Here is a 26,792-nt window from a genome sequence, read left to right as displayed (position 1 = left end):
ATGGGACTTGGACAGAGTTGAAAATTCACATGTACATCGCTCTGGTATATCGCGACAAGCTTTATACACCCATACATGCAATATTCTCGTCTGGAAGCCTATGTGGTACATTCATGTCTGATGACTCGGAGGGCCAGCAACGCTGAACTGAAATGGATTCGTCAAATCATATTATTTAAATTTGCACTACCAGCCAAATACCTTAAGTTGGCACCCATGAACCGTCCAGTTCGAACTTCTAGCCTACCATGCAACTTGACTAGTGGAGGTTTCCGGCTATGGGTAACCAATCCAAGACGATGAAAGTTGTTCAAGCAAAATACCGAGTCAGGCCCGCAGAAATGGCCCGGGCCACGGGAGCTTTACTATAATTAATATATAATTCCCACGCTCCTGCGGGTCATTTCACCTTCGTCATTAATAGTATCACTAGTACTACTGTAGCCCTTCAAGGACTCGGCCGTCGAGCACCGGGCAGTCCACCATGACCTTTATATCCTCGATACTCTCCTGGTTCAGTAGGTAAGCCAGTCTTCTCTTGAAGTGGACAAGATCTTACATATTGAATCCCGCAGCATATTCTTCTCCAAAGCCGCTGAAATATCTGTGGTTGGGCTGCAGGTGCGTGGATCCGTATTCCAAGTCCAGAAAATGGTACTCAAATTCATTTACGAAGGCTTCTGGAAAAACTTCGTTTGTGAATGTCATCGGTTCGGGGCAGGTGCGATTGTTTCATTCATGGCTTTTCCTTCGCCCAAGCGGCTTACCCTCACTCAGTGGTCAGAAGACGTCGTTCCAACTATCGCATTCAACTATCGCAAGGTACGCAAAGGCGCTGTGACCCTGAAGATATGGGATGTCGCAGGACAGCCCAAGTTTCGCTCAATGTGGGAGCGCTATTGCAACGGAGTCGATGCTTTAGTGTACGTCGTCCGTTTCTTTGCGTTTGATAGCATGTTTTATTTGCAGAATGTTCTTTCGCCACAGGTTTGTAGTTGACTCAGCCGATGTAGGCTTTGCTGTGTAATTGGCAGGTCTTAGTTCTAACGCCGATGGCTCCTTACAGCAAGAGAAGTTTGACACGGCATGCTTCGAATTGCACCAACTATTGGCACAGCCTAATCTAACAGGTGTTCCTCTTTTGGTGGTGAGTTTACTACCTCGGGGCATCTACGGGATTGCTTACATCGAAGCAGCTTGGAAACAAGAATGACATTCCCTCGCATGCATCTGTCAAGGATCTTATACGCGACCTGTGAGTAGAGTGTCTTTAGTACTGCATGCCCACTCATCTTGAGGGAAGTCAACTGGACAAGATACAAGACCGCCCAGTCTCAGTACGTCTCTCGGAATTATCGCAAGCTTCCAACACACTAATGAGATATCGTTTTAGTGTTACTCGGTGAGTCTTCTCATACTGGATACCATGTGCGCTAATTTTCTATCAGTGTTCGATGAAAAGCCAACATAATTTGTGCGTTCCACTTTTCTAGCATGAACTCCTTTGAACCTTGAATTCTTGACTAATTATACTATCATCTTTGTAGGGACATAGTTCTCCGCTGGCTCTCAGATCGTAGTCATTAGGCTTAGCACCTGTAAAGTGTTATGCCGACTCACCGCATGATTGATGTGACGTAGTCAACATCACACATTTTCAGGCATCTAATAGGATTGAAGCACATTGTGCGACACTCGTATTATTTAATGTAGACATACTGCTATGAGACCTACCACGACTTGAACAGGCATGGGGAAGAAGCACATCAGAGTACTGTAATTCTTTGAAATTGTGACACCTGGCGCAGTCCGACATCTGCACCGCATTGCTCAACTTGGTATATTATGGGATCACCAATTGCACATTTGCACATTTTTCAAATCATACCTAGAATATACCTCCGGGTACTACCCTAGCGTGATGACTCTAAGTACTCTGTAGTTTCAATTGGCTTCAGTTTTTGTGGAGTCTGTCCGTAAGGTACACAATGCAAAGTGCAATTACAAGACACATGGTCGCATGAACGTGCTGTTGAAGCGGACCGAGTGGTAATTGGTGTCTCAGAGCAGGAGCGGTAGTATTTATCGAACGACGCGGTGTTTTTGACATGCAGTCTTGTAAAATACTGACATTTGACAACGGCACGTCGGCACAAACATAGAATTAGGTTTACATAGAACAACGTTACCTGCAGGAAGTCGACTAGTTATCGATATCCATGATCACGCCATTAACAGTTTAGTGCGAAGTACTACACTTCGACTGGTACTGAATATTGAGATATTGAGTAGGGTAGTATGTACGATGTGTAGCTGCAAGCTAGTGAAATAAGAAAAACTTCGCAGTGGAAAAAATGTGAAGGCCCCACCAATACTAGCAGTACCGGTAACTAACAAGGAAGGTTGATGAGAGTTAACGAGGGAGGGGATGTCGACTGCGAGCGCGATAAGATCTAGCGTTGGATCTCGGTGTGGACGTGCTGACCGGTCTTGATGGGCTGCTCTGAAAAAAAAAATCAACTGGCGACCGTCGACGACATCGGTGGCATGACTATCCTGCAGGTCCCAAGGAGTGGAAACAGGATTGGGGTCAAGGATTATGGACTGGATGCAAGGATATCATCAGCGGCGTTCATGGACACTAGGGTTGAAACAAAATATTAAAGCATGAGAACGCGAGCTCAACGAGTAGGACAACGAAGACGATAATACATAAAAAAATATTCACAACCTTCATTATGTAAACAACATCCCTCACTGCATCTTATGTGGCTACATGTCGAACCGCAAATCTAAATTAGTGCCTGCTTCTTCGAAACGTTCCCCGCGACTCGTGACCGGTTTACAAGAGATATGCTCTGATCCTTGCATTCAAGTTAGATGCTTCCAATCCTTGCAATATTTGCTGTCTCACGCCCGCCACTTCTGCAACTTAGGGTCGACTGTGTTCGGGAGAAATTTTATCGCAGTGGGAGAGTTCATCCATCACAACATTGACACATGTTGCCTGCAGACGCAATCTCGCTACTTCTTAACTCCAATGGATCGCCCAAACTACACTTAACTTCCACCAAAGTAATAAAAACGCGCAGCGAAGATGTCATTTTGTCACCTGTGTCATCAACGAGACCAGTTTTGGTCTCTCCACTTGCCCCGGTCACTCATTTAGCATTGATGGAACAATGGCATGTCTACTGTCAGGAGTCCCACCCGATGTCTTTCAAGCTCTTGGATATTGGTCCTCTTATTCTTTCCTCCGATATTGGCACTTTCGAACTTCTAACAAGGTTGCATGCAGAATTATTTCAGGCTTGCTTCCCAGTTTGGTTGTGCTTTTGTCTTGCACACGGCTTGGGGCGGGAGTCCCTTGTCCTCCCCTCGACATATACCTGATCTCTTTTATGGTCAATCCGATAAGACTATTTGTAACCTCCGCATAACCTGGGGAAGGCCCGTCTTCGCATCACCTAAGCTTCACTCCACACTAGCACCTTTTTACGTTGGACAAAGCCCTCCTCTCGCTAACGTGGGAGTTGAACACCACGTACAGGGTGTGGTAAGCAGTTCTCCGTGCAGTTATAAAGTCCCCTTTGTGCGTCTGTCCACGCACCGCTCTAACCATGTTTCCTTCAGTTGATGGTCGCCTTACTATCCTCGCCATCTTACCTGCTTCTGTTGTTATCTTCACATCCCTCAAGAGGTTCATTAGGAACCGACAGAACAAACTTCCCCCCGGCCCCGTGCCGCTCCCACTGTTAGGAAATTTCTTGTCTCTCGACGCCAAGGCGCCATGGTTGACTTATACCGAATGGGCTGCTACTTATGGTATGTGGTCAGATAGTACTACGGGGCATATGTGGTACAGATCATTATATCAGGAGATTTATTTTTTGTGCGACTTCTGGACCAGGATGTCGTAGTGATCAGTTCTCAGCACGTTGCAGAAGCCTTAATGGACAAGCGTGGTCGCATTTACTCTGACCGTCCATATTTAGCCACAGTCGAGCCGTGCGTTCTTCTAAAATTCTTTTATTCAGTCATTATGGAGTCCAGGCAGATTTGGTTGGTCGGTCTTCTTTGTACTCACAGGCTATGGTGACGAATGGCGTCTTTGCCGACGAATCATCCACCAAACTTTCCGTCCTGACTCTGCGCTCAAGTTTCGTCCAACGCAAATCAAGCAGGCTGGTGAAATGATCGTCAATCTAATCGATGACCCTCACCATTACCATTCTCACTTTGCAACGTCAGTCGATATGTTTGTAAACATCGAATTTTTATTAACCTGTCCATAGCTTCTCGTCATCTGTTGCGATGTCAACGACCTACGGCTACCAAACTAGTCCTCGTGATGATCCTCTGGTTCGAATCGTAGAAAATGCACTGGCTGTTGGCATTGCAGTGGTGACCCCGGAGAGAGCAGCTCTGCTCAAGGCTTTCTCCTTTTGTAAGCTCAGTATTCTTTCTCGTGGAAAGAGTTGACATTCTGTACCATCACGCAGTGCTGAAGTTACCTGACTGGTGTTGGGGATCCTCAATCAAACGCGATGCTCGAACGTCGGCCAATCGCATGAGACAAATGACTGACGTGCCGTTCCAATATGCGCAGGACCATATGGTGGGCATCTTGTTTAATCTAGTTCGGTCCTAGATGTTGATCGTGTGCTCGCTAAGGCCGAAAATTTGTCTCTCGACCAGGTTTCAATGGTATCAGACAATTTGCAACGAATGGAGAACATAAATCAGGCATCCAAACCCATGTTCAAGACTGCCTTAAAGAAAGCAGCGACTACTGCTATTATAGGTTGGTCACCTTTTACAGGGAATACGGTGCTTCTTAATAGATGTTTACGCAGGTGCATACGAGACAGTGAGCAGATGTCCGACTCACATTGTCTGCTGCTTAACCCCTTTCACAGACCACGTCGATCTTGATGACTTTTTCTCTCGCCATGGTATTGTATCCAGATGTTCAGAGACGCGCACAAGCGGAGATCGACTCAGTGGTTGGCCGGGATCGCTTACCCACCTTTGAGGACAGACCGTCACTACCATATATCGAATCAGTTTTTCGGGAGACTTTGCGATGGCAGCCTATCGGACCCCTTGGTAATCCCCTTGCTGTGCTATTTTAGCTTTGCTGAAGGTTGATTTGTAGGCGTTGCACATGCCAGTATGAGTGATGATATATATGATGGTTATTTCATTCCGAAAGGTCTGCTGTTCTTATTCATCGAGTACATAATTTGTAATATCGTACATCAGGAACAACCATCATGTGGAATACATGGTCAGATAGATCCTCTCTAGCTTTCAAAATACTGATATTATATTGCAGGGGCATTACACGAGATGAAAAGCGGTACCCTGATGCATCTCGTTTTATGCCGGAAAGGTTCCTAGACGTCAACGGCGCGTTAACAGATGATAACCCTGCTGGATATATTTTCGGCTTTGGCCGGCGTGTATGTCCAGGTGGGCTGAGTTATTTCATCACCGTATAGAGCTGATTCATTCTTTGATCAGGCCGATATGCTGCTGATGCCTCTGTATGGTCCGCTATTGTTACTATGTTAGCCACGGTGGAGTTTTCTTCCGCCAAAGATGATCAGGGCAAAGCGATCGAATTCACCCCCCAATTCACGATGGGACTCTTTCGGTACTTGGTTTTTCTCGTATCATTCCATCTTCCTGTCACTAACAGTTTGATCGCTTTAGTTCCCCTATGGTCTTCCCTTGCAATATCTCATCACGCTCTCGTGCCCATTCAGAACTTGTGAATGTTTTCCGAACAGAAGTATGAAATGTTATCAGGTGAATGGGTTGTATACATGTATTTCCTTTCTTAGGCCCACACCACCAATCTGTACAACATTTGACCACCCCTTGTTTGACCCTTTTCGTTAGCTCCGTGTTCCGTACGTGGTATGTACGACTTGAAATTTCGAGTCATCCGTTACGCCATTAGCAATTTTCTGCAAAGTACGAGAAATAAGGTCACTAAGAAGAAATGGTACACTTCGACTGGTGCTATAAATGAAGCAAACCAATATTGCTCATTTTTAAAATGCTGGTGTGGTGACCCTAAGTACTCAGTAGTAGTTTCAATTGACATCAATTTTTGTGGAGTCTGTAAGGTACACAATGCAAATTGCCACATCAGCAAATCTCAGATCTGCTTTATGTACTTCAATGACTTACAGCTATTTCCATATTGATAGGCCAAAATCAATTTTACACACTCACCGACTTTGTGTATCTTTGGAGTTCTTAGTAGTGCTGCCGTGGTCCGGTCCAGAACCACAGTTCGAACCAGACTTTTGGTCCAGTTTTCTGTGGTTCAGTCCATGGTCCGCATGTTTGACAGAACCGAACCGCAAAACAGTTCTCGGTTCTAGGTCCTGCTGAATAGTTCGGTTCTGGTTCGGCCTTCCCGAACCCTTCCAAACCCTTCCTTCGATATCATTTGTCTCGACGTCTCGACCTTCGGGATTTGCACCTCTCAGGCTGCCTTTAACGCTAAGTACTGACTAATCAAACTAAATCAGGCTATTGCACTTCACACAGAAGTGCTGGATTTGCACCTGGTCAGTCACACACATTGGTCCCAGTTCGCATACCTCTACACAAGTTGGAAGCTGCCTCTTCGTTGCGGGTGGACACGATGGTGGGGTGCATAGAGACAAAGTTGTATTGTTTAACCTTGGTGAGTGCATGTCTGTGATTTCAAACTTTCATTCCTAACTTCGCACCCTACCATTTAGCATGTCATCTACTTTGGTCTTGCCCTGTACTCGCTACATGTCCTCACACGCACCTCCTTCAGCCATCATCTAATCCAGTCTCATCTTGTACTCGCTACACGTCCTCATACGCACCTCCTTCAGCCTGCACATGGAGCAGTTTATCAGCACCTACTGTCTCCCTCATCACTCATTTTCTGCAGTTACTATTGGAAACTGGCTACAACACTGCACAGGACTTCAACTCAATCTACTGTGAAGGATGCCTTCTCTGTTTTACTCAAGGCCGGAAAACAAAGTCTTCATCCAGGATGTTGTAGGTGCTGGTGAGAATCTTGAGGTGCGTTCATTTTCCACGTTTTCTAACCATTCACTCTCTATTTGCGGTAGCCACGAATCTTCCATCCAATACCGACTGCATGTGTGCGCATACTGTCATTGACATCCGTCTGCCATGGCCACCACTATGAGACCTTGAGGCAGAAGTGTGTTACAGTAACATGATGTGAGCCCCCAGCTACAGATATGCCCTCTGCCACCTTGCACGGCAACAACACGATACCAGGACCTTTAGGTCTTAACGACAACGATTAGAAGAGAAGCCTGGAAGATGCCGGCTTAGATAAGCGGTCTGGATCGCTTACATGATATAACGACATAGGTCTAGAAGACCTATTCTTGTTATCAAGATAGAAGGCAAGCCTCATGATTGCCTCATGTACTGATAGAAGGACGACCACATGTCCTTATCATAGATAGAAGCCTGCCTCATGCATGGTATCTCTGACTCGATAGATAAGCACTTAGAACCCAGCTTCAAGCCAAGCTTAGATACGATAGAGTAGCCTTATATAAGGTCGATAGATTAAAGTAGATGTTCCTTACTTTAATCTTACTGGGTTTTACCTTGAACTCCTTGTCCTGCTAAAGCTACTTGCTCGACATTCGATCCGCACCTTCAGAAGGGCTTGAGACCCCTTCTGCCTGTAATCGCTATCATCGCTCGCCTACGCCAGCATACGCAACTCCTGCTTATCTGTAGGAGCCGACCTTGGACTCTCAGCACGAGGTATCACAGTCGTGATCATTGCTGTTAGATTATCCCAGTCCGCATGCGACTATCGTCGTAACAAAGTGAATGGTCTCTTTCACTCCACCGTATTGTCTGGCAAGCTTTCATCACTCTCTGACGCTGTCAGAACACAATTTTTTGAAGCATGAGCACACATCGACGAGGCTGCAGTGCCTGATGTCATAGGTAAGGACATCATGGTAGTCACGCTCGGAACAGGTAGTGATATACCTAGTGAGTATTGAAATGGTTTGTCCTTTTCTGTTTTCACCCCAGACTGGTGCTGAACCTGCTGCCATCGTCATTGCCATCCTGTTTTTGGTGCTGGTCTTATCCAACTTCTGGCTCCAGACTTTCCTAGTTCGCCTGTGACATCAAAGCTTCAGTGCCACTCAGTTAGGTGACAGTGCTCTTGAGTGTCAATGTTGGCCTTTGGCGATTCAGAGCATAGATAACGGTGGGGACATTCTTTATCACAGGTCGCGAGCTACGATTCTGTGACCAGCCATGTTATTAGAGTAATCACTCAATGTGTAGACTAGTATTTCATTAGTGTTTTTTTTGTGCAAAAATTTGGGTCCGGTTTGGGTTTGGACCCCAAAAAACTGAACTGGACCACAGAGAACTGTTCTCTGTGGTCCGGTTCTGGGTTTGGACATTTTGTAGAACTGAACCGATGGTCCGGTTCTTGGTTCTCCTCCATGACCCTCTGAACTGGACCAAACTGGACCATGGCAGCACTAGTTCTTAGTCAACGAAGGCACAGGCTGCGCAGCACAGCTTCATGATCAATATGTCATATCCACCATCATGGTAGGGAATTGATGTCACATACCAGAGTATGTCAAGCAACAAAGGGTCATAATGTCTGCCCACATGAAATTGAGGGATATTGCTCATGTTACTGTTGAGTTCGGTCGTATCAGATGCGTCGGACGATGCCACGTAGTATGAGCACGACCGTTTGACAGAGGCACAAGAAAAGAGACATTGAGTGTCACTTGACGTCCAGATACCAATGTTTCACTCTTTTCATTCTCCTTACTACACTAATATATGTATCACAATGCGTTTACCTTATAGTCTTCTCCAATAGCGAACAAGCATCTCAGTCCCACAAACAGAGACTGAGATGTGAGTTGTTGCATTTGAACTTACTTTAGAATGCGGGCTGATAAAAAATGAGTAGATTGTTTCTATCTACTTAGGTACTGTACTTGGACTATGAGTCCCACAAACAGAGACTGAGATATTGTTTCTATCTACTTAGCTCCCACCCGATCTGTTTGCCTCTAAACTTAAGAGTCACTCACTCTGGTCATTGTACTGTCAACTGTGTACTTCACCTCTCACAGCTCACAGGGTCTGTCATTCAAAGCCCTTGCAAGCTGGTCATCCTCATCTGCTCACATCTTCTGATGCTACAGTTAGTGTTGCCGGTTCTAGCCATGGCCCAAGCTATAAATAGCTGAGTTGACAAGCAGTTATGGCTTATAAAATTACGGTCCGGCTTGGCTCGATTAGTTACAGCTAAGTTGACTTAAGGCCTTAAACCAACTCAAATATATTTTTAAATTATAAGCTAAAAATAGATTTTAGAATTCAGAACTTTAGTCTCAAGAACCACCACAAGAAACTTAGGAAAGCAGGTGTCGATCACACCGATTCACAATGCACTTCACATTTACAAGTCGCATCATTCATACTCATTGGTCCACAAGACAAAGTAAATGATTTCAATAACAATTAATCAAAAACTAAAAGAAGTATCTAGTTGTATGGTAGTGCTACTTGTGCACGAAGATTACGAGAACAGCGCACATCAGCGCCAAACACAGAGAGACCTGTCATAAGGTGGCGGAGAGTTGAGAGAGTGGCTGAAACACAAGGAGAAGGGGAAAGGATCATTCGGATGAGTCGAGAAGGGGACAGGATCGTTCAGATGAGTTGAGAAGGGGGGGGGGTCGTTCAAATGAGTCGGAGATGCAGGTGGGGATGGTACTTCAGGAGGTTTCTAGGTCATGGTCATGGTAGTGGGAATTAGTGTCAAGGTCAGAGGTTTGTGTTGCGAAGGATATGCCTGTTAGAATAGATGTTTGTGCAATGTGATTGAGACACAGATTAATGTTGTTGCTGGTGAAAATGAAAATGACAGACTCACCATATGCAATGGCTCGGAGCAGCATGGCTCGTGCTCAAAGGAGGGTCGACAGACTTATGATCTGCTAATGGTGGGCAACGACTCAGATCAGTGTGGCTCATGCTCGAAGGATGGTCGACAGACTTATGATCTGCAAACAGTGGGCAACATCTTGGATCAGTGTGGCTCGTGCTTGAAGGAGGGTTGACAGCTTACAATCTGCAAATGGTGGGCAACGACTCGGATCAGCATGGCTCATGCTCGAAGGAAGGTCGACATACTTACGATCTGCTAATGGTGGGTGACAACTTGGATCAGCGTGGCCTGTGCTCGAAGGAGGGTCGACAGACTGAGAATCTGCTAACAGTGGGGATGACTCGGATTCACATGGTTTGTGCTCGAAGGAGGGTCGACAGACTTATGATCTGCAAATGGTGGGCAATGACTCGGATCAGCATGGTTCGTGCTTGAAAGAGGGGTCGACAGACTTACAATCTGCTAATGGTGGGTGACAACTCGGATCAGCATGGTTCAAGTTCAAAGGAGGGTCAACAGACTGACGATCTGCCCGATCAAAGAATGAATCAGCTCTATATGGTGATGAAATAACTCAGCCTACCTGGGCATGCACGCTGGTCAAAGCCAAAAGTATATCCAACAGGGTTATCATCTGTTAATGCGCCATTGACATCTAGGAATCTCTGCGGCATAAAACAAGATGCTTCAGGGTACCACTTTTTATCCCATGAAATGCCCCTGCAATATAAATATAACATCAGTATTGGAAAACTAGAGAGGATCTGTCTGACCATATGTTGTACATGACAACTGTTCCTGATGTACGATATTACAAACAAGCGGTGACCTTCGGTTGTTTCTTTATTACAAAGGCGGACATTTGTACAATGTATTTGGACCAATTTCTCTCCGTTTCCTTTTGAAACTCGACATCTTTTGACATGGGAACCAATGAGCAAAAGGATCTGTTCTGAAATAGAGAACTGTGCGAGAGAGCGAAACCTTGACAGCCTTTGAGAGTAGTTGCAAAGGCACCTGTTCGCATTCACTGTCCAACAGGAGCAGTAAGGATGAGAATAAAATGTGATTCGTGGAATACAGTGGTTCTTGAGCAGAACATCAATGAATCAACAATGTAGAGCTGTTATTCATAGTTGCCAGCTAGTATTTATAATTTTATCGTGGAATTCGTCGCAAAATAGGTCTTGTGGAGAGAACAAAGCATGTTCGAGGCAAGCGCGAGCCCATTAGCCAGTATTGTGCGCCGGGAAAAGAAAAGCAAGAGCTTAGTCAATGTTTGTTTCACAGCCATGATGACTCGGAGAATAGGCAACACATGATTGCCGTCACTGAGAGGTTCTTTTGGTTCCTGTGAAAATAGCATAGGCAAGGTGAGACAGCAGTGGGTAATAGGAGGACAGTGAATATTGTTTGCATATAGATGTGTACTGTGAAGTGACCTTCAAATAGAACAATGTAACTGTTGTATTTCCAGTAGTTTTTATTGTCATATTGTCATGATAACAGATCCATTTTGGATAGGGACCAATTCATGAAAAGTACAGGTGGTCACCATATAGCACTGAAATAAAAAGGAGCAATGAGAAGCGGTAACAGGATGTGAGCTTGCGTCAGTATTGTATGGCATGCTGGAAGGTGTAGATGGTTGGCTGATAGTACTATGTTGTGAAACACGATAGCAAAAGTCTTGGAGGTTGGACACAATCGACACCGAGCTGGCAGCTATTCATGCTTATATATGTTAGATGATGTACTCAGTGAATAAGAATAACAGACCTTTCGGTATGACATAACCATTATATGTATCATCACTCATAGTGGCATGTGGGACGCCTACAAAAACACCTTCAGCAAAGGTGAAATAACACAGCAAGAAAGATTACCAAGGGGTATGACAGGCTGCCATCGTAAAGTCTCACACAGAACTGATTCAATATATGGTAGTGACATTCTGTCTTCAAAGGTAGGTAAGCAATCCCGGCCAACCACTGAGTTGATCTCCGCTTGTGCGCGTCTCTGAACATCTGGATACAATACCATGGCAAGAGCAAAAGTCATAACGACTGGAGTAGTCTGCAAAGAAATTCAGGAGTTGAGAATATGGTTTAGACATCCGCTAACCGTTTCATACGAACCTGAATAGATATGTATCAATGAGAGGTATACCGTTTCTTGTAAAAAGACGACGAACCAACAATAGCAGTAGTAGCTGCTTTCTTTAAGGCACCCTCAAACAATGATCAGGACATCTGATCTTGCTTCTTGATTGAGGGATGTGACGACAATAAAGGAAGCAAGTAAGATGGTGAGGTTAGCAAGACGACCATCAACTGAAGGAAACATGGTTAGAGTGGCGTGTGGGCAGACACCTAACACATAATTGCACACAATACCATGGCAAGAGCAAAAGTCATCAAGGTCGATGTGGTCTGACAAGAGGTTGAGCCTCAGAGCAGCAGACAATATGAGTTGCGAATCGGACATCTGCTGACTGTCTCATATGAACCTGCATAGACATATATTAAAGAGCACCACATCCTTTGTGAAAAAGTGACCAACCTACAACAGCACTAACAGCTGCTTTTTTCAAGAATGGTGGGCAACGACTCAGATCAGCATGGCTAGAGTTTGAAGGAGGGTTGATGAACTCATGATCTGCTAATGGTGGGTAACGACTCAGAGCAGTGTGGCTCGAGTTCAAAGGAGGGTCGACAGACTCATGATCTGCAAAAGGTGGGCAACAACTCAGATCAGTGTGGCTCAAGTTCAAAGGAGGGTCAATAGACTCACAATCTGCTAATGGTGGGCAATGACTCAGAGTAGCATGGCTCATGCTCAAAGGAGGGTCGACAAACTGATGATCTGCAAACAGTGGGCAATGACTCAGATCAGTGTGGCTCAAGTTCGAAGAAGAGTTGACAGCTTACAATCTGCAAATGGTGGGCAACAACTCAGATCAGTGTGGCTCGAGTTTGAAAGAGGGTCGACAGACTCATGATCTGCAAAAGGTGGGCAACAACTAACAGTGATTCAACAACTGTAATGGCGATGGAGTTAAATGCTTACCTTTGAGGTTTTGCCATTGTACTCACCTAAAAACTCATCTAGGGTGAGTTTAATGGTTGGAAGGTAAATGCTAAAACCAGTTGAGCAGTCACTACTGACATCTTTCCTGCAGTTTACACAGTTAGCATGGGCAATAAAGTTGAGGAGAAGTTTAGCTCTCACTTACCTAGAAGCTCATCTAGGGTGAGTTTGATGGTCGGACAGTAAATGCTAAAACCAGTTGTGCAGTCACTGCTGACATCTTTCCTGCAGTTTATGCAGTTAGCATGGGTGATAAAATTGAGGAGAAGTTTAGCTCTCACATTTGCCATTGTACTCACCTAGAAGCCCATCTAGGGTGAGTTCGATGGTCAGACAGTAAATGCTAAAACCAGTTGTGCAGTCACTGCTGACATCTTTCCTGCAGTTAGTAAGATGAGAACATTGAGAAAAAATATAAATCAATAGTCAAGGTTAGTTTAATGACAGAAGCAGCAGCAGCATGAGTAAGATGAAGGGAACAGTCAAAGTAGTAGCGAACAAGCAAGAATTAAGAAGCAGGAATAGATATGTCTGTGATATCATCTGGAACATCATCACATTCATCCTCTGTGATGACTCTAAGAAGAGCCTCATAATCGCGGCTGCCAGATGTAGTTCTGCTCACAGCGGATATCGGTAGATCACCAGAACTAGATGGTAAGAGATCTTCATGGCTCGCAGAGCCTGTAGCACACATAAAATCATACTCCATGTCCTTTTGGGACACTGCACAACCCTTGGTAAAGTGAAGTCGCTCCTTTTTCAGTGTGAATTTGACTATCTGTAGGGCTTCCATCAAGTATGGGCTGAGACGATGGCACTTCTTGGTAAGTGTCTCACTACTGGAGGAGAATATGCGCTCACATGGAACAGCAGAGGCTTGTATCGGCAGGAAATCCATTGCAATTTTGAAGAGTGTTGGAAACATTAGCTCCGAAACCTAGTCCTCATCACCAACAAAACATGTAATAGAGACAGATATCTTACTGTCCAAAAAGATAGTATATCTGTTTCTGTATGGCTAAGAACGCCTGTGCTATAAGCATTGAATTCGTCTTCAGCTAATTGGGGGTGGTGACCCTGGCGACATGGCAGTAGGTCTATCTCAGGAAGTCCATAGATCGTCAAGCCTAGTGTTGCAGGACGTGGCTGACGAATCAACTGATCACACTCTGCAGAGTCATTTGTCGCTCTCTTATTCTGCATCTGTAAGACATATAAGCCCAAAGCTTGCTGTTGTTATTGTTAGGCAGACGTACCAGTTTGAGAATATAGTCTTTAGCCTCTGTGATTCATAAGACTGACCAATGTTCGTTCATCCATGACATATGTCTTGTGGGATTGACAACTATACACAATCATTAGAGTTCAGATTAATCAAAACACACGGGACTTACACATTGCAACAGCATATGCTCCTGTGAGACTCATTCAATCATCATACTTAGCTGCCCATGTGAAACCTATGGCAACCAAAGGCACACAGTGTGGGATGAGGTCCACTACAAGATTCCATCTTTGGATCAGCCCTTTGAAGGCTGGAATGGTGCTGCCCAGTAGAGGACTGGTTTCGCCGGACATGCATTGCTGAGCATGGTGTTGTGCCTAATGTAGAATAGTAGATATGACATGGGTGTTGGACGTATTAGAACATACCTCTAGAATAACCTCGAGATCCTGCAGGACTTGCCAATCCATGGGGCTCAGTTTATAATGCACTATGCTGCGTTGAGCAGAAAGATTGATCCAATGGTCAATAGCCTGGGCAACCATTAGACTATGTGAGAATTAATGAGATGAAACATTACCTGTCGTAGCCTTCTCAAATGATTGAACATAATGTATGTTGAATCCCAATGAGTAGGCTCGTCACAAAGCAATTTGACTGTTGGAAGGGCCATACACTTGTTCATGTCGTTTACGAACCATCCCTCTGCATTACCAGAAGTGATGGCAGCTCAAAAACTATCATGACGCTGGCCTGATGCACGAATTATGCGGACAATATTTCTGGCCCGATTGATAATGTTATGTTGCAGAGCGTTGATGTACTGCACCTTGCTAAAAGTGTAAGGGCCAGCTACAGAAGTATCAGCCAAATGTGAAAAGTCTGCAGTAGAATATTTGTTGAGGATGTGTTGGACACATATATTCACTATGTGAGGGAAACATGGGATTCAGTGATCAACCGCATCAAATTCAATCCCATCTTTCTGCAAAAGTTGTGAGAGTTCGTCCATCGTGGTCCTGTTGTTGCTAGCATTGTCCAAGGTAAATTGTCCGATCTAGATGAAGTCAGGGCATACAATACAGTATAACAAGACACTAACATTATATTTCAATTCAGCATGATCAATCAGCTCCAATATTTTTGAGGCGAGTGCCTTCCCTGTATGACTACCAGGAATGTGATGAAAAGCAATTAGAGCGGCCTTCAAAACGAGTCTTGCATTCCTGCTTTCTTTTGCAATCCAATGCGCAGTCACAGCAAGGAAGGGACAAAGCTTAGAATCGGACCAGACATCAGATGTGAATGAAATTCATCCTTGGGTGGTCTGCAAGATATGAAAATACTGTATGAGATTGGTAGCTGGACACTTACAGCAAGGTCAAGTGATGGCTGCAAAATATTCATCCCAAGCATCGATGATCAGTTGCCGGAACTTTGTACGATGTGGGATGTCAGAATCTTTTCGATCTTGACACAAGAGGCAGAGTAGGCGACGAAACTCTGGACACTCGACAATGCTGATTGCCTAGAGATGGTCATTAATGAGAGTACATAGATGGTAGACAGTACTCACTTGGTCATCAGCTACAATGAACTTCACTATATGTCTATGCATCTCTTCAATGGAGAAGCCTGGTAAGTTGTGCAAGGACACTGACTTCCCAACAGTGGGAAGTGAACCGCTATGTCTGGGATTAGGGGGAGGGCTGAGCGTCTCAATTGTGCAAGTGGGATCTTTGAGTCATTCCCGCATCTCAGCAAAGGTCCAGCCTTCATTAATGCGATCCTCTACAGGATGTATGCCGACTGGCCATTGCCGCTTCTCGGACTCCTGGAGATGAAGGTCAATATGAGATTTGTAGATGTGTGAACAAAGAGGAGTATTGCTTGTGGATGAACTGTAAGTGGTAAGGGGATAGGATGAGTCAATTTTATTGAAATCCCTGTAAAGGGGGTGAGAAAGAGCAGAAAAGACTCCCAGATATGTTACTCACTCACATGGTACGCAAATACACTCGCCTGTGTCTGAGTTCTTCCTGAAGAAAAACTGGATATCAGACGTAGTCTTGAGGCCTCATTTTCTTGTGGCAAAAGGATTGGTGGGGAGAGTGCTAGTCGCTGTCTGCAGTGGACTCGGGTTTGTATTGGTATTGGCATCAGCTAAGTTAGTCACATACTACAGTGACCTATCTCCATATAATACGAGGGAACGGACGTGCATAATATCCCGTATGATACGGGCCAGCGGACCATGGGCCCATGATAAAAATATTCTCAACTATGACGGATGGGCCGGGAGGCAAATTATTCCCGATGGAGGCGGGTGGGCCCATGCAGGGAATATATAGAGTAGATGAGTGGGCCGATGTAAATGAATATTAGGTAGACGGGTGGGCCGAGGTAGCTGGATATTATGCAGATGGGTGTATTAAGGTAGATGTGTATGAGATAGATGGGTAGGTACTTGTTATCACATTCACGGGTGGGCCCAGACACATATTAAATTAGACGGGTGGGCCGAGGGTATTATAAAATATTGTATTATACGGGTGGGCCCAGACGCATATTAATTAGACCGGTGGGCCGAGGGTGTTGTATGGGATGTTGTATTAGACCGGTGGGCCGAGGGTGGTATACAATATAGATGGGTGGGCCCATGTGTATCATAATTGTAGACATGATGGAGCTGAGGTAGTTGTACATCAACCAAATCAGAGGAGGTAATAAATCAAAGTTACCAAGTTCCCGGAGCATCAGGTGATCTCCTGACATGGCAGTGCGAAGCTTGTGTTGCCCAACGAGACGCCAAGTTCCGGCCACCAGAATTTGAGTCAACTGTACCGAGTTCCGAGTTCCGGGACCCGGAACTCACCACATAAGTTGGTTAATACTTTTTGATGGTGCACAGGTTGTCTTGCAGAATGTGGAATCCGGGGTGCGAAGCTTGTGTTGCCCTATGAGAAGCCAAGTTCTGACCACCAGAATTGGAGTCAACTGTACCGAGTTCCAGGACCTGGAACTCAACACATAATTTAGTTAATACTTTCCATGTTAAATGGCCAACCGAAGTTGAGATGTTTCTGAAGAGAGAGGTGATCTCCTGACATGGCTGTGCGAAGCTTGTGTTGCCCTATGAGACTCCAAATTCCGACCACCCAAATATGGGTCAACCGTACCGACCTCCGAGTTCCGGGACCCGGGAGTCGACAAATGAATATCTGATGACCAGCGAGTCAACCTTACTCAGAGGAGGTAATAAATCACAGTTACCGAGTTCCCGGAGCAGCAGGTGATCTCCTGATATGGTAGTACGAAGCTTGTGTTGCCCTATGAGACGCCAAATTCCGACCACTCAAATATGGGTCAACCGTACCGACTTCCGAGTACCGGGACCCGGGAGTCGACAAATGAATATCTGATGACCAGCACACTTCCAATCAGGTAGTATTTCATTGAGCAATGGATAATAATACATCTTTGACAGCGGCCAAAATTATCCATGGCTCCCTTATCTGATCCTCTCTATCTCCACCCCCTATAACACCAAAGTCCGGACATCCAGCATTCAGCGTCTGATTTCCCAAGATTAACATCCAGCATGAACGGTTCTTCCCCTTCCCCTCCTGATAGCATAAACATCTGGCGCACTTGGGCCCTGACTGTGACTTATGAAGCAGGGGAATATACTGAACAGAAATTCAAGGCAGAGAAGACTGGAGGAGGCCCAGTCATACCTTCCCCCAACCTAGACACTGATCTGGTGATGGCGTGCGATCGCTTGGCTGATGTACTCATAAAGGCATCTAAAAATCCCAGTGGGTCTTCCTGCAGATTCGGAAAATTCTATTTATCATTCAAATTCCTGCATGACAGTTCAGATGCAGATGGATATTGCAAGATATAGCAAATTGATCTCCCCGAAGGACACCGGGCATAATGAACATAAAGAGGCGAGGTTGCTTGAGAGGTGTCCTCCTGGCCATGAAGGCAAAAGGTTGGTCGATGAACCTGCAATAATTCTTGATGCATCCGGTGCCATCATTGCATGGTATCTCCCAGACGCCCTGACAGACACCACCCAGGTGTGTAATATACATTGTTACTCGATGGATATCGAATATTAATGGAACCTACAGAAGGAAATCAGGGAGGCCACCTATTTGCTCTCTCCAAGCCTCGAAAAAAGTGTAAGGGCTGATGGCAATTGGCGAACTAATCAAAGGTTGTTCAACCGGGGCTCGGAAGATGTTGGAGCAACTCCCGGATGCATCAATCTATCTCCGGCATGGTTTCAACAGGGACACGAGGTAGGATCTGATGAGATGGTGATTCCGGCAGTCATACTTACCAATCCCAAAGAATGTGTCCGATCCGGAGGTATCTGCATCATTGAAGGGACCTTCCTGCGAGAATATCCTCAAAGCCATTGCAAGGCCAGCAGCCATCGCGTCCGCGGCACTCAGAGTCATGCATCCTGAGCAGTACTGGGCAGGGTTGAGAACCTTGTCAAACCTTGGAAATATAGCAGTAAGCAAGGATCTGCCACAGATGCCGGAGGCCCTGCAGTACTGGGCATCCGTGTTTAACACCCTCTCCATCATTTCCAATCGGGAAACCCCCCATCATCGAGACCACATGTCCATTGCTGAATGCTTCGACATTCTCACCACCGTGGGGGACTATTCTAATGCTCGGATGACAATGCCAAACCTTCAGCTGGAGTTCAAGTACAATTCCGGCTGTATGATTGCGTTTTCCGGAAAGATTGTGAGACATGGAGTGTATGATGTGGAAGGGGATCGGATTGCTTGGGCATGGTATATGAGGGATGCTGTTCATATTTATGCTGGTGTTCCATCATGTGGATGGGCTAGTGTGGATGGTCCATACAGCGTGTGAAAGATCAAACAAAGAGCAAGCATTGTGACCTATATACATTCCAACAAATGAATACCATGTACCAATTGTGATCCGGACCTCAATACTCAATTTTGAGCATTTCCCAAGTGATATGTGGGACTAAATAATTTGGATGCAAGCCTCGGTATTCGATAATTGGAACTCGGGACTTGACATATGGGAGTCCTGAGTGCCGGGGTACTTAGTCCCGACACCCGGACCTCAGCAAGTGATATTTGAGACTGGGGGAAGATGTATAAATACGCTCGAATTAACATTTGTTATTGCCATACACATTTAACAAAACCCTGAACCCCGACATTGTGGACTCCGGACTCGACACTGTTCTGAATACCGAGTTCCGGACGCCCAGGTCCCGAGTCCCGAATTTCGGAGGTCGGGGCTCGGAGACCCGGAGCTCGGCAACTGTGTTGGGTGTCAGGGTATCCAGACCATTGGAGATAGCATGTGTGAGTATTTTGCGTTTCATGGTTTATGTTGGGTGAATATGGAATCGGGGATCAGGGACTCGGTATTCAGAACAGTGTCAAGTCCCAGGTCACGAGCTCCGAGTCCCGAGTGCCGAACCCCGAGTCCCGAGTCCCGAATTTCGGAAGTCGGGGTTCGGCGACCCGGAGCTCGGCAACTGCTGGGTGTGGGTTTCGGGACTCGGGACTCAGGAGCTCATGACCTGGGACTCAACACTGTTCTGAATACCGAGTCCCTGACACCTGATTCCATAATCACGAAACATAAACCATGAAACTTAAAATACTGACAAATGCTATCTCCAATGCTCCGAGTACCCTGACACCCAACACAGTTGCCGAGCTCCGGGTCGCCGAACCCCGACTTCCGAAATTCGGGACTCGGGACTCGGGGTTCGGTACTCGGGACTCGGAGCTCGTGACCTGGGACTTGACACTGTTCTGAATACCGAGTCCCTGATCCCCGATTCCATATTCACCCAACATAAACCATGAAACGCAAAATACTCACACATGCTATCTCCAATGGTCTGGATACCCTGACACCCAACACAGTTGCCGAGCTCCGGGTCTCCGACCTCCGACCTCCGAAATTCGGGACTCGGGACCTGGGCGTCCGGGACTCGAATGTGAGATTTTTGAATGCATAGAATATGTTACATCTTGTATACAATGAAGACTGAATGGGACTACACTCCTTTGCCTTTCCTCAATTTCTCTAACATGTCAGTGTACATCTTCACCTCTCCCATCTTAGCTTCGATGCCCTGATCTTGCTCCTCCAGCAATGCTTCCATGCGTTCTTTGATGAATCTCAGTCCCATGAGTGGTGGAGTCGAAGTGTTTTTCAACTTCTCTGGAAGTACCAAAGCATCATCCTCAACATTAAGCTGAAACAGATAAGTCATCAATCAAGGTAATTCAGCTGACATCTTACCGCCCAATACTGGTAGTGAGAGACGCAGGAAGCCATTATTTCATCCCACTGCCATGGTTGATCAGGGATTGTGGTGTTTCCCATCCACCATGGACATGTATATGCGAACACAATCCGGGACGGATGTCCTGCAATTGGCTCATCATGAAATGAAAGGAGGTGGAATGAAAAGACGTCGTCCGGAACAGTGTTCCAGGTCAGCATGGGATACAACTTAAGGATATAAGCGACAGGGACCGGAAGAACCGACACGATATTCTGTGAAGCGGAGTACTGCAGGAGTGGTGTGACAAATGTCTGCTCAAATTCTTAGCATTGACCAACAAAGTCATCAGGGCAGTGGTGACATACATTCATCTCCCATTGCAGCCCGGCTTTAAAATACTTGATCCGGTCAGCAGATAGACCATTGTTGGCAGCTTCCGTCCGATATTGAGAGATGATTGCACGGACGCGCGATCCAGCCATTGCCAATGTGCAGGAAATAGTTGCAAGGCTCAGCTTCAGAGGTCGGTAATGGCTTCCGGGATTCAGAGTGCCAGAAGTGGATGCATGAGATGCAGACATGGCTAATACAGGACTATGGCGCTGGCAATACAAGTGAAAGATGGTCAAGATGTGAAGATAAGAATCACTGATGGATGGATACGAAATTCAAACTCCGACATGGGCTGACCCGGACAATTCCCGGGCGTCAATTATGTATGTGGAAAAAGGGACTTCATGAGAAAACAATGTTCATTCATCTCCAGCCTCTATCAACACGTTTTGTAGGTCTTGAAAAGCTGCCTGCGCATCCTGTGCCAGCAATGAATACATGTGGGATTGCCTTCCGGCGTAGCATCCGTGACCCGGAAGTCGTTTCTCCAATGATTCCTGCATGTGCTCGCCCCATATGGTTGTTTTCCACAAAAAGAACTTACATGTCCAATCCATCTCCAATGTGACCAATAGCATTTCTTCCCTCCATCGATCCCGTAGTGCCTTTGCCCTCAGCCAATGGACTCGGTAAACTTGGCATGGGTCCAGTCAGGTAACCGCGGGATATGACATGCAAGCAGGGAACTCACATTCTTCATTCCACGATTGATCAGGACCCCCGAGGTCGACTTCAACAGACCAAAACCAAGCCAAAGATTCATTTCGTTGACCTCGGGCATTTGGGTCGCCCACTGCAGTGCTGATTTTGAGTTGCTCGCGAAGCAGGGGTTTGTATTTCTGAAGCTGGTCTTGCCCCGGCTCAAGTTTCATCATTTGCTTCCTTGTCTTTGTATATATGCTGGCATGGAGGGAGACTGCCTGCTGCACCGACGTCACCTGGGACCAAGCTCGAGTTTTCAGGGCCTGGGAATTGGCCTGCCTAACGGTTGTTCGGAACAGGATGGCCTTGTTGCAAAGGTAAATGCGGAGATTGTGAAGGGCATCATTGGCCTGCCCTTCACGAAGCGACATCTCCAGGGGAATCAGATCCTCTGCCATGCATCGTCTGCATCTATCAACCCCCAGGTTTGATGGCAATGGGATTACAGTTAGCTCGGGAGAGTTTGTCCATGTGTGAGATGTCTCTGTGAAATCCGCCGGGTCATCATCGAGATCATCTAGAATGTCTACGTCCAAGTCTTCAGGTTCATCATCTGCATCAAATCCCTCCCCGAGATGTGTTAGAGCAGACCGAGCAAATCCATCTATCTGGCCTTGGAGCCGATCTCTTTGACGGGCGATGTCTAATCTCTGTGTCTCGGTGGATCTTCTTCCGATCCTTCGGACCTCGATGAGCAATGCAATCTGAGCCTCTTCAATTGCTAACCCTGTTGATATCCATGTCGCCACAGATCTGCGAGAGGGTGCTGCATTGCGGGCGTTACCCTCCTCTAACAATCTAAGCTCGATCTCCTTTTTGCTAGGTGCTGAGTGCAATATTAATTCAGTACCTCGACGGAGACAATGGAACTCAACGTACCCTTTTTGATATTGATCTCATATTCATCCATGGCTGAAGGATCATTCAATCTGCTTGACTGAGCTATCCTCTCCCTGGCTAACCATTCTGTCTTCAAATGTGAGGGTGCTGCTTCATCGAGTCTGTCGAATGCCTTTCCACTTTCTAAGATACCATTCCTAGCCAGTTTGTATTTCCGGCATAGAGTCCTTTTCATGCGAATCATCTTGCAGAAATTGGAGTCATTCATCTGATAATCAAGGCATTCCTTTCGGTGGGGAGATGACATTCCCCGAGCAGCAGGGGAGATCAAATTGAGCCGTGCCCATAGCGTCTCCATGATCTCTCCATCGATCCGACCAATGCCTTCAATAAAGTTAGAAGCATATCGGACATAGCAGCTGTCCTGATGGCCATGAACGTGCCACAACCCAATTCCGGGAATGATGGTTAGTTGTGGTGCCATTTCTAGAAATCGACTTCGATCCACCCGAACCCGAAAGTGTTTGTTGTATTGACAATTAATATCATAGAAGGTGACAGCCCTGGTGATGCCTTCCATGTTGTGCCGGGAAGCCTCGCAAAGGGCGTAGTCCATGTTCATTTGTCTGCAAGTGACCCATGGTTAACTCGTGAATGGGGAATGGTGGATGTGGCTTGCCTTTCGCCTTTCTGAAAATCCACCATGGAGTGAGGGACAAAGCAACCGTGTCTGGCACAGGCAACTCCCCCGATACCGGTGGACTCCAGCTTGTGCCGAGCAGCATTAGCTTGATTTACTGCCCGGTGATTGTTGCAGCTTGATTTTTCCACTGTGTCAGCAGCCTCTGCCAGGTGCATTTTATACCTGTCCTTTCCTACCATGAATCCAAGCCCATCGGACAGCCAAACTTCATCGAATGGCTTAATGGGATGCAGATGTTCGGCTTTGAAATTTCCGTCCATCACAAATGACCGGGTGTATTTCCAGCTTGGATCCCTAGTATTATTATGGAGGCCACATAGGTTGAGAATAGGACTCACTCATCAAGAGATTCATCCTCTGACAACAGCACATTAATCCCAGGCTGAGGACATGCCGGGCAAAATAATGCAAGTTCTCCTGTGCTCGGGTTATCAGAACGATGGCCAAAGCCATGCCATTTCATTGTCTTCAACTGCCTCCACTGTCGAGCGACCCTCATGAGCTCTCTGTATCGGTCCTTGCAATGTGCTTTGTCAATATGATGTCCAGTAGATCATGAGGGTAAGGCATTACCGGAACAAGGTGTGGAAACATGCTGGAGGTCATTCGCCGGAGCTTGCTGTAATAGTTCATCGCCGAGGTGCCGCATTCAAGGCTGTCCAGTAGAAAATCATTGAGCACTCTGAAGGTGAACACAGTCTTTGGCCTGTTAAAAGATGCAGGGAAAAATCCGTGTCGAAACATTTGAATGTCTGGACTCATGGCATTCGGACATTCACAGCATCGAACCTCCAGGCGATGAACTCCGGACTTGTCCACGATGACCATGGTGTTTTCCTTTGGCTGGAACTCGGGTCCGGACACAAATGGCAGATCTTCAGGCTCGAGCAGGTCTTCGGGTTCATCTTCTTCAAACAAATTCCACCGATCGGTGACCGCCGGACATTGTTTGCCATCATGGCCAAGGTATATAATGAGTCCCACATGAGCTAGACAACTCCGCTCGAAGAATCGCCCATTCCATTGACTGATCCAGTGGAAAGGATTGCTACGATGTTGACTCCTGCAACAGCCCGTGCAATAAAGTGGCTCGCCAAGACAATCTTGACATTTGTACACCCCATCCTGTTGGCAGATGATGCATCTCCTGTCTTCTGGTGGAGCTTCTCGATCGAGGAGGTGATGTAGATATGATTCCTGCCTTGGCAGCCATTGCCTGAGGTAGTCATTTTGACTCTGTATTTTGAATGCTTAGCCATAGTTTGAATGACACTCCAACATTGTACATGAACTTGCCATGGTTTTTGGGAGTTGCAATGGCTCAAATGAGCCTTGGTCCTGCTCGTAAGTATTGTCAGGAAAGTCTTCCCAAGGAGGCGGTGCCTCAACAGGCTGAATTGTTGGTGATTCCGGGGGAGAGTTAGGCATGGACCTGTAGGCATGTCGCCTCGTGCTTGCAAGTGGGACCTTGACCCAAGTCTTCCTACCTTTGCTGCCCCTTGCTTCCACCCTGTGAGATTTTTGCACTGGGGTGCATCTACCTATCTTCATCTTGTTTATTAATGTTGCAAGCAAGGCATCAGCTCAGGTGTAATGAATTGTTATTGCAATATGATGCGGTGCAGTCCTGTTGGCTTATTACAAATTCATTTCCATTAATGGCTCAGGGTCCAATATGGGCCGATTAACCTATCATTAGGCTTTGCTCAAAGTTCAACTTCGCACAATTCATTAATACTTTCACCTTGAAAATCCTTAGCCATTTCTGCATTTTGATTCACTATGGCAAGAACAGGTCATTCCACCAACACGACTTCCGGAAGACACAGGATGCGTCAACCACAGTCTCAGAAGCTCACGGACAAGGAGATTTTGGAGTTGAAGAACTACCTTCCTGAGTGGACTGCTGCCAAAAGGAGTGAGAAGCGAGCGATTTTCACTGCCATAGCAAGGGCGGCCAGGTTGTTTGCTCCGAAGTTGGACCAAAAACAATGGAAAAAGAGGAAGCAGGTGAGGCTTCTTTGTTGTGTTGAAAAACTAAATTTTTAATGTCATATTCTTTCATCAACTCTTAGGTGTACAAGACTTGGTTGTTCAACAACAAGAAAAAGAAGGAAAGGAAGGACATGATCAAGTATGGGAGGAAATGGACTCCCAGGATGGTGGTCTACCAGCAAAAACGCGAAGAGGTGCTGAAGAGGATTGAGGACGAGTCCAGGGTAAAGCCAGGAGATCCTGGTATGTTCAAACATTATCAGGCGGCGGTGAAGAGAGTCATGGCTGAATTGGACGACGACGAGTTGGAGAAGGCTAAAGAAACAGCCGAAGAGTGGTCCAACAACTGTCCGCCTCCGGAGATACAAGCACAAGTGGCTCGTAAGAAGGGTCCGGCATATATGGAGCACTTTTCGAACGAGATGTGGAGGCAATGTGGGATGAGAGTGTTTGTGATGTCAGCTTGGAAGAATGAAAAGGGCGAGGTGCTGTTCGGGATGTGAGTACATTTATCCATAGATGGAGATTTTTCGTCTCAAAATATTCATGCAGGCATGATGATAATGAGGCCTTAGGAGATGGGGACAGCTTCATGAAGACGAAGGACTGGGAGGACATTGAGCCAGTGTGGCAGGAGTACGCGCAGGAACAGTTCGGTGAGTGTGTGAACCATGTATACCAGATTGAACATATTGAGCATCACAATGATAGGCGCCGGGGCACGGGATGGAGGACGTCAGGTCAAGGGAGGTCGAAAACGAATTCGAAAACCAGCCTTCGAACTCGAAATGGACGGGGAGGGTATGCCACTCCTTCCGGACATCACCGACACCAAACTTGAGGAGAAGAAGGCCATAGTAAGGGCCTTTCTTACATCGCACTATCGTGAGTTTGTCGTCGCATCACCTGACAAATTGTTCAATGCATGGACAAAGGGATATGCTCCGGGAAGGACAAGGCAGTTGTGCCATGGAGTGCCATTGTACAAAGTCAGGATGACTTTGTGGCCCGGACGTATCTTCCGGCGGATGTTGACTTGAAGGAACCTTCGAAGCTGCAAATTTGGGACACCACTACCTTGCTCCAGTTTTGGCTCGCTCGGCAAGAAACAGGCGAAGGGCCCACATTTCTGTTCAAAGCATGGAAGAACAAAGATGGGGACATGGTACCATCTGTCATATCTGGCAACTCGCCCTCTCCTCAGACTCGTATAGTGAGAAGGCAACAGAGGGTTACCATCCGAAGGCCTCGGGAGTCATCGACAGAAGCCGAGAGTGATAAGGAGAGTGCCACTCATCATACGGAGCATAATGTGGATGATGACCTGGCTGACGGGAGACCTCCGCTGAAGAAGCCCAGGACGGGAGGTCCTACACCCAGAGGGCCGGCAGTCCCACGTTCAATTCCAAAGCCTCGCCTGGCCAAGCCGGCCAAAAAAGGTGCATTACTGACATCACGATTGGGAGACCTCCTCGCTGGGTTAACTGACAATGCGACGGGCGAGGTTAGAGATGATGTCAAAATGGAAGAGAGTATC

The 26,792-nt window shown here is 46.3% G+C and overlaps 6 protein-coding genes across 6 annotated transcripts; 3 read left to right on the top strand and 3 right to left on the bottom strand.

Moving 5' to 3' along the window:
• The first annotated feature begins 404 nt into the window (after positions 1-404).
• On the top strand, positions 405-1,887 carry F5891DRAFT_528061 (Arl8a protein). Its single transcript, XM_041372137.1, has 11 exons — positions 405-522; positions 576-621; positions 677-721; positions 778-923; positions 970-1,009; positions 1,067-1,147; positions 1,197-1,255; positions 1,304-1,337; positions 1,394-1,402; positions 1,449-1,474; positions 1,548-1,887. Exons 1-11 carry the CDS (start codon positions 485-487, stop codon positions 1,585-1,587), a joined length of 564 nt encoding a protein of 187 aa, XP_041222995.1. The 5' UTR covers positions 405-484; the 3' UTR covers positions 1,588-1,887.
• A 1,250-nt stretch (positions 1,888-3,137) lies between these two features.
• F5891DRAFT_957111 (uncharacterized protein) lies at positions 3,138-3,440 on the top strand (the record flags this gene model as incomplete). Its single annotated transcript, XM_041375455.1, has 1 exon — positions 3,138-3,440. A coding segment is annotated over one exon (303 nt), but the record flags the coding sequence as incomplete, so codon positions are not given.
• Positions 3,441-3,620: 180 nt separating this feature from the next.
• On the top strand, positions 3,621-5,904 carry F5891DRAFT_1242354 (cytochrome P450; the record flags this gene model as incomplete). The annotated part of the gene is made up of 12 exons (XM_041369744.1): positions 3,621-3,825; positions 3,879-4,008; positions 4,058-4,246; positions 4,296-4,447; positions 4,503-4,618; positions 4,675-4,804; positions 4,857-4,870; positions 4,920-5,109; positions 5,159-5,215; positions 5,266-5,290; positions 5,339-5,475; positions 5,527-5,904. 12 exons carry the CDS (start codon positions 3,621-3,623, stop codon positions 5,778-5,780), a joined length of 1,599 nt encoding a protein of 532 aa, XP_041222993.1. The 3' UTR covers positions 5,781-5,904.
• Positions 5,905-10,545: 4,641 nt separating this feature from the next.
• On the bottom strand, positions 10,546-12,052 carry F5891DRAFT_957203 (cytochrome P450; the record flags this gene model as incomplete). Its single annotated transcript, XM_041375467.1, has 3 exons — positions 10,546-10,711; positions 11,749-11,827; positions 11,878-12,052. The coding sequence occupies 3 exons, from the start codon at positions 12,050-12,052 to the stop codon at positions 10,546-10,548; spliced, it is 420 nt and encodes a 139-aa protein (XP_041222992.1).
• An 8,336-nt stretch (positions 12,053-20,388) lies between these two features.
• On the bottom strand, positions 20,389-21,203 carry F5891DRAFT_1191855 (uncharacterized protein; the record flags this gene model as incomplete). Its single annotated transcript, XM_041367518.1, has 3 exons — positions 20,389-20,589; positions 20,637-20,933; positions 20,988-21,203. The coding sequence occupies 3 exons, from the start codon at positions 21,201-21,203 to the stop codon at positions 20,389-20,391; spliced, it is 714 nt and encodes a 237-aa protein (XP_041222991.1).
• Positions 21,204-21,374: 171 nt separating this feature from the next.
• F5891DRAFT_957163 (uncharacterized protein) lies at positions 21,375-22,466 on the bottom strand (the record flags this gene model as incomplete). Its single annotated transcript, XM_041375462.1, has 2 exons — positions 21,375-21,649; positions 21,707-22,466. Coding segments are annotated over 2 exons (1,035 nt in total), but the record flags the coding sequence as incomplete, so codon positions are not given.
• Positions 22,467-26,792: the final 4,326 nt, after the last annotated feature.

The sequence above is a fragment of the Suillus fuscotomentosus genome (genome assembly GCF_016647785.1).
Source record: "Suillus fuscotomentosus strain FC203 chromosome Unknown F5891scaffold_46, whole genome shotgun sequence".
Taxonomy (NCBI): Eukaryota; Fungi; Basidiomycota; class Agaricomycetes; order Boletales; family Suillaceae; genus Suillus; species Suillus fuscotomentosus.
Note: the sequence above shows the minus strand (reverse complement) of the source record. Positions and strands in the feature narration are given on the sequence as shown.

Coding starts and splice junctions, on each gene's coding strand:
- F5891DRAFT_528061 (XM_041372137.1), top strand. CDS start 485: ATGACCTTTATATCCTCGATACTCTCCTGGTTCAGTAG. Junction 722..777: donor ATGTCATCGGTTCGGGGCAG/GTGCGATTGTTT, acceptor ACCCTCACTCAG/TGGTCAGAAGACGTCGTTCC. Junction 1,256..1,303: donor AAGGATCTTATACGCGACCT/GTGAGTAGAGTG, acceptor TCTTGAGGGAAG/TCAACTGGACAAGATACAAG.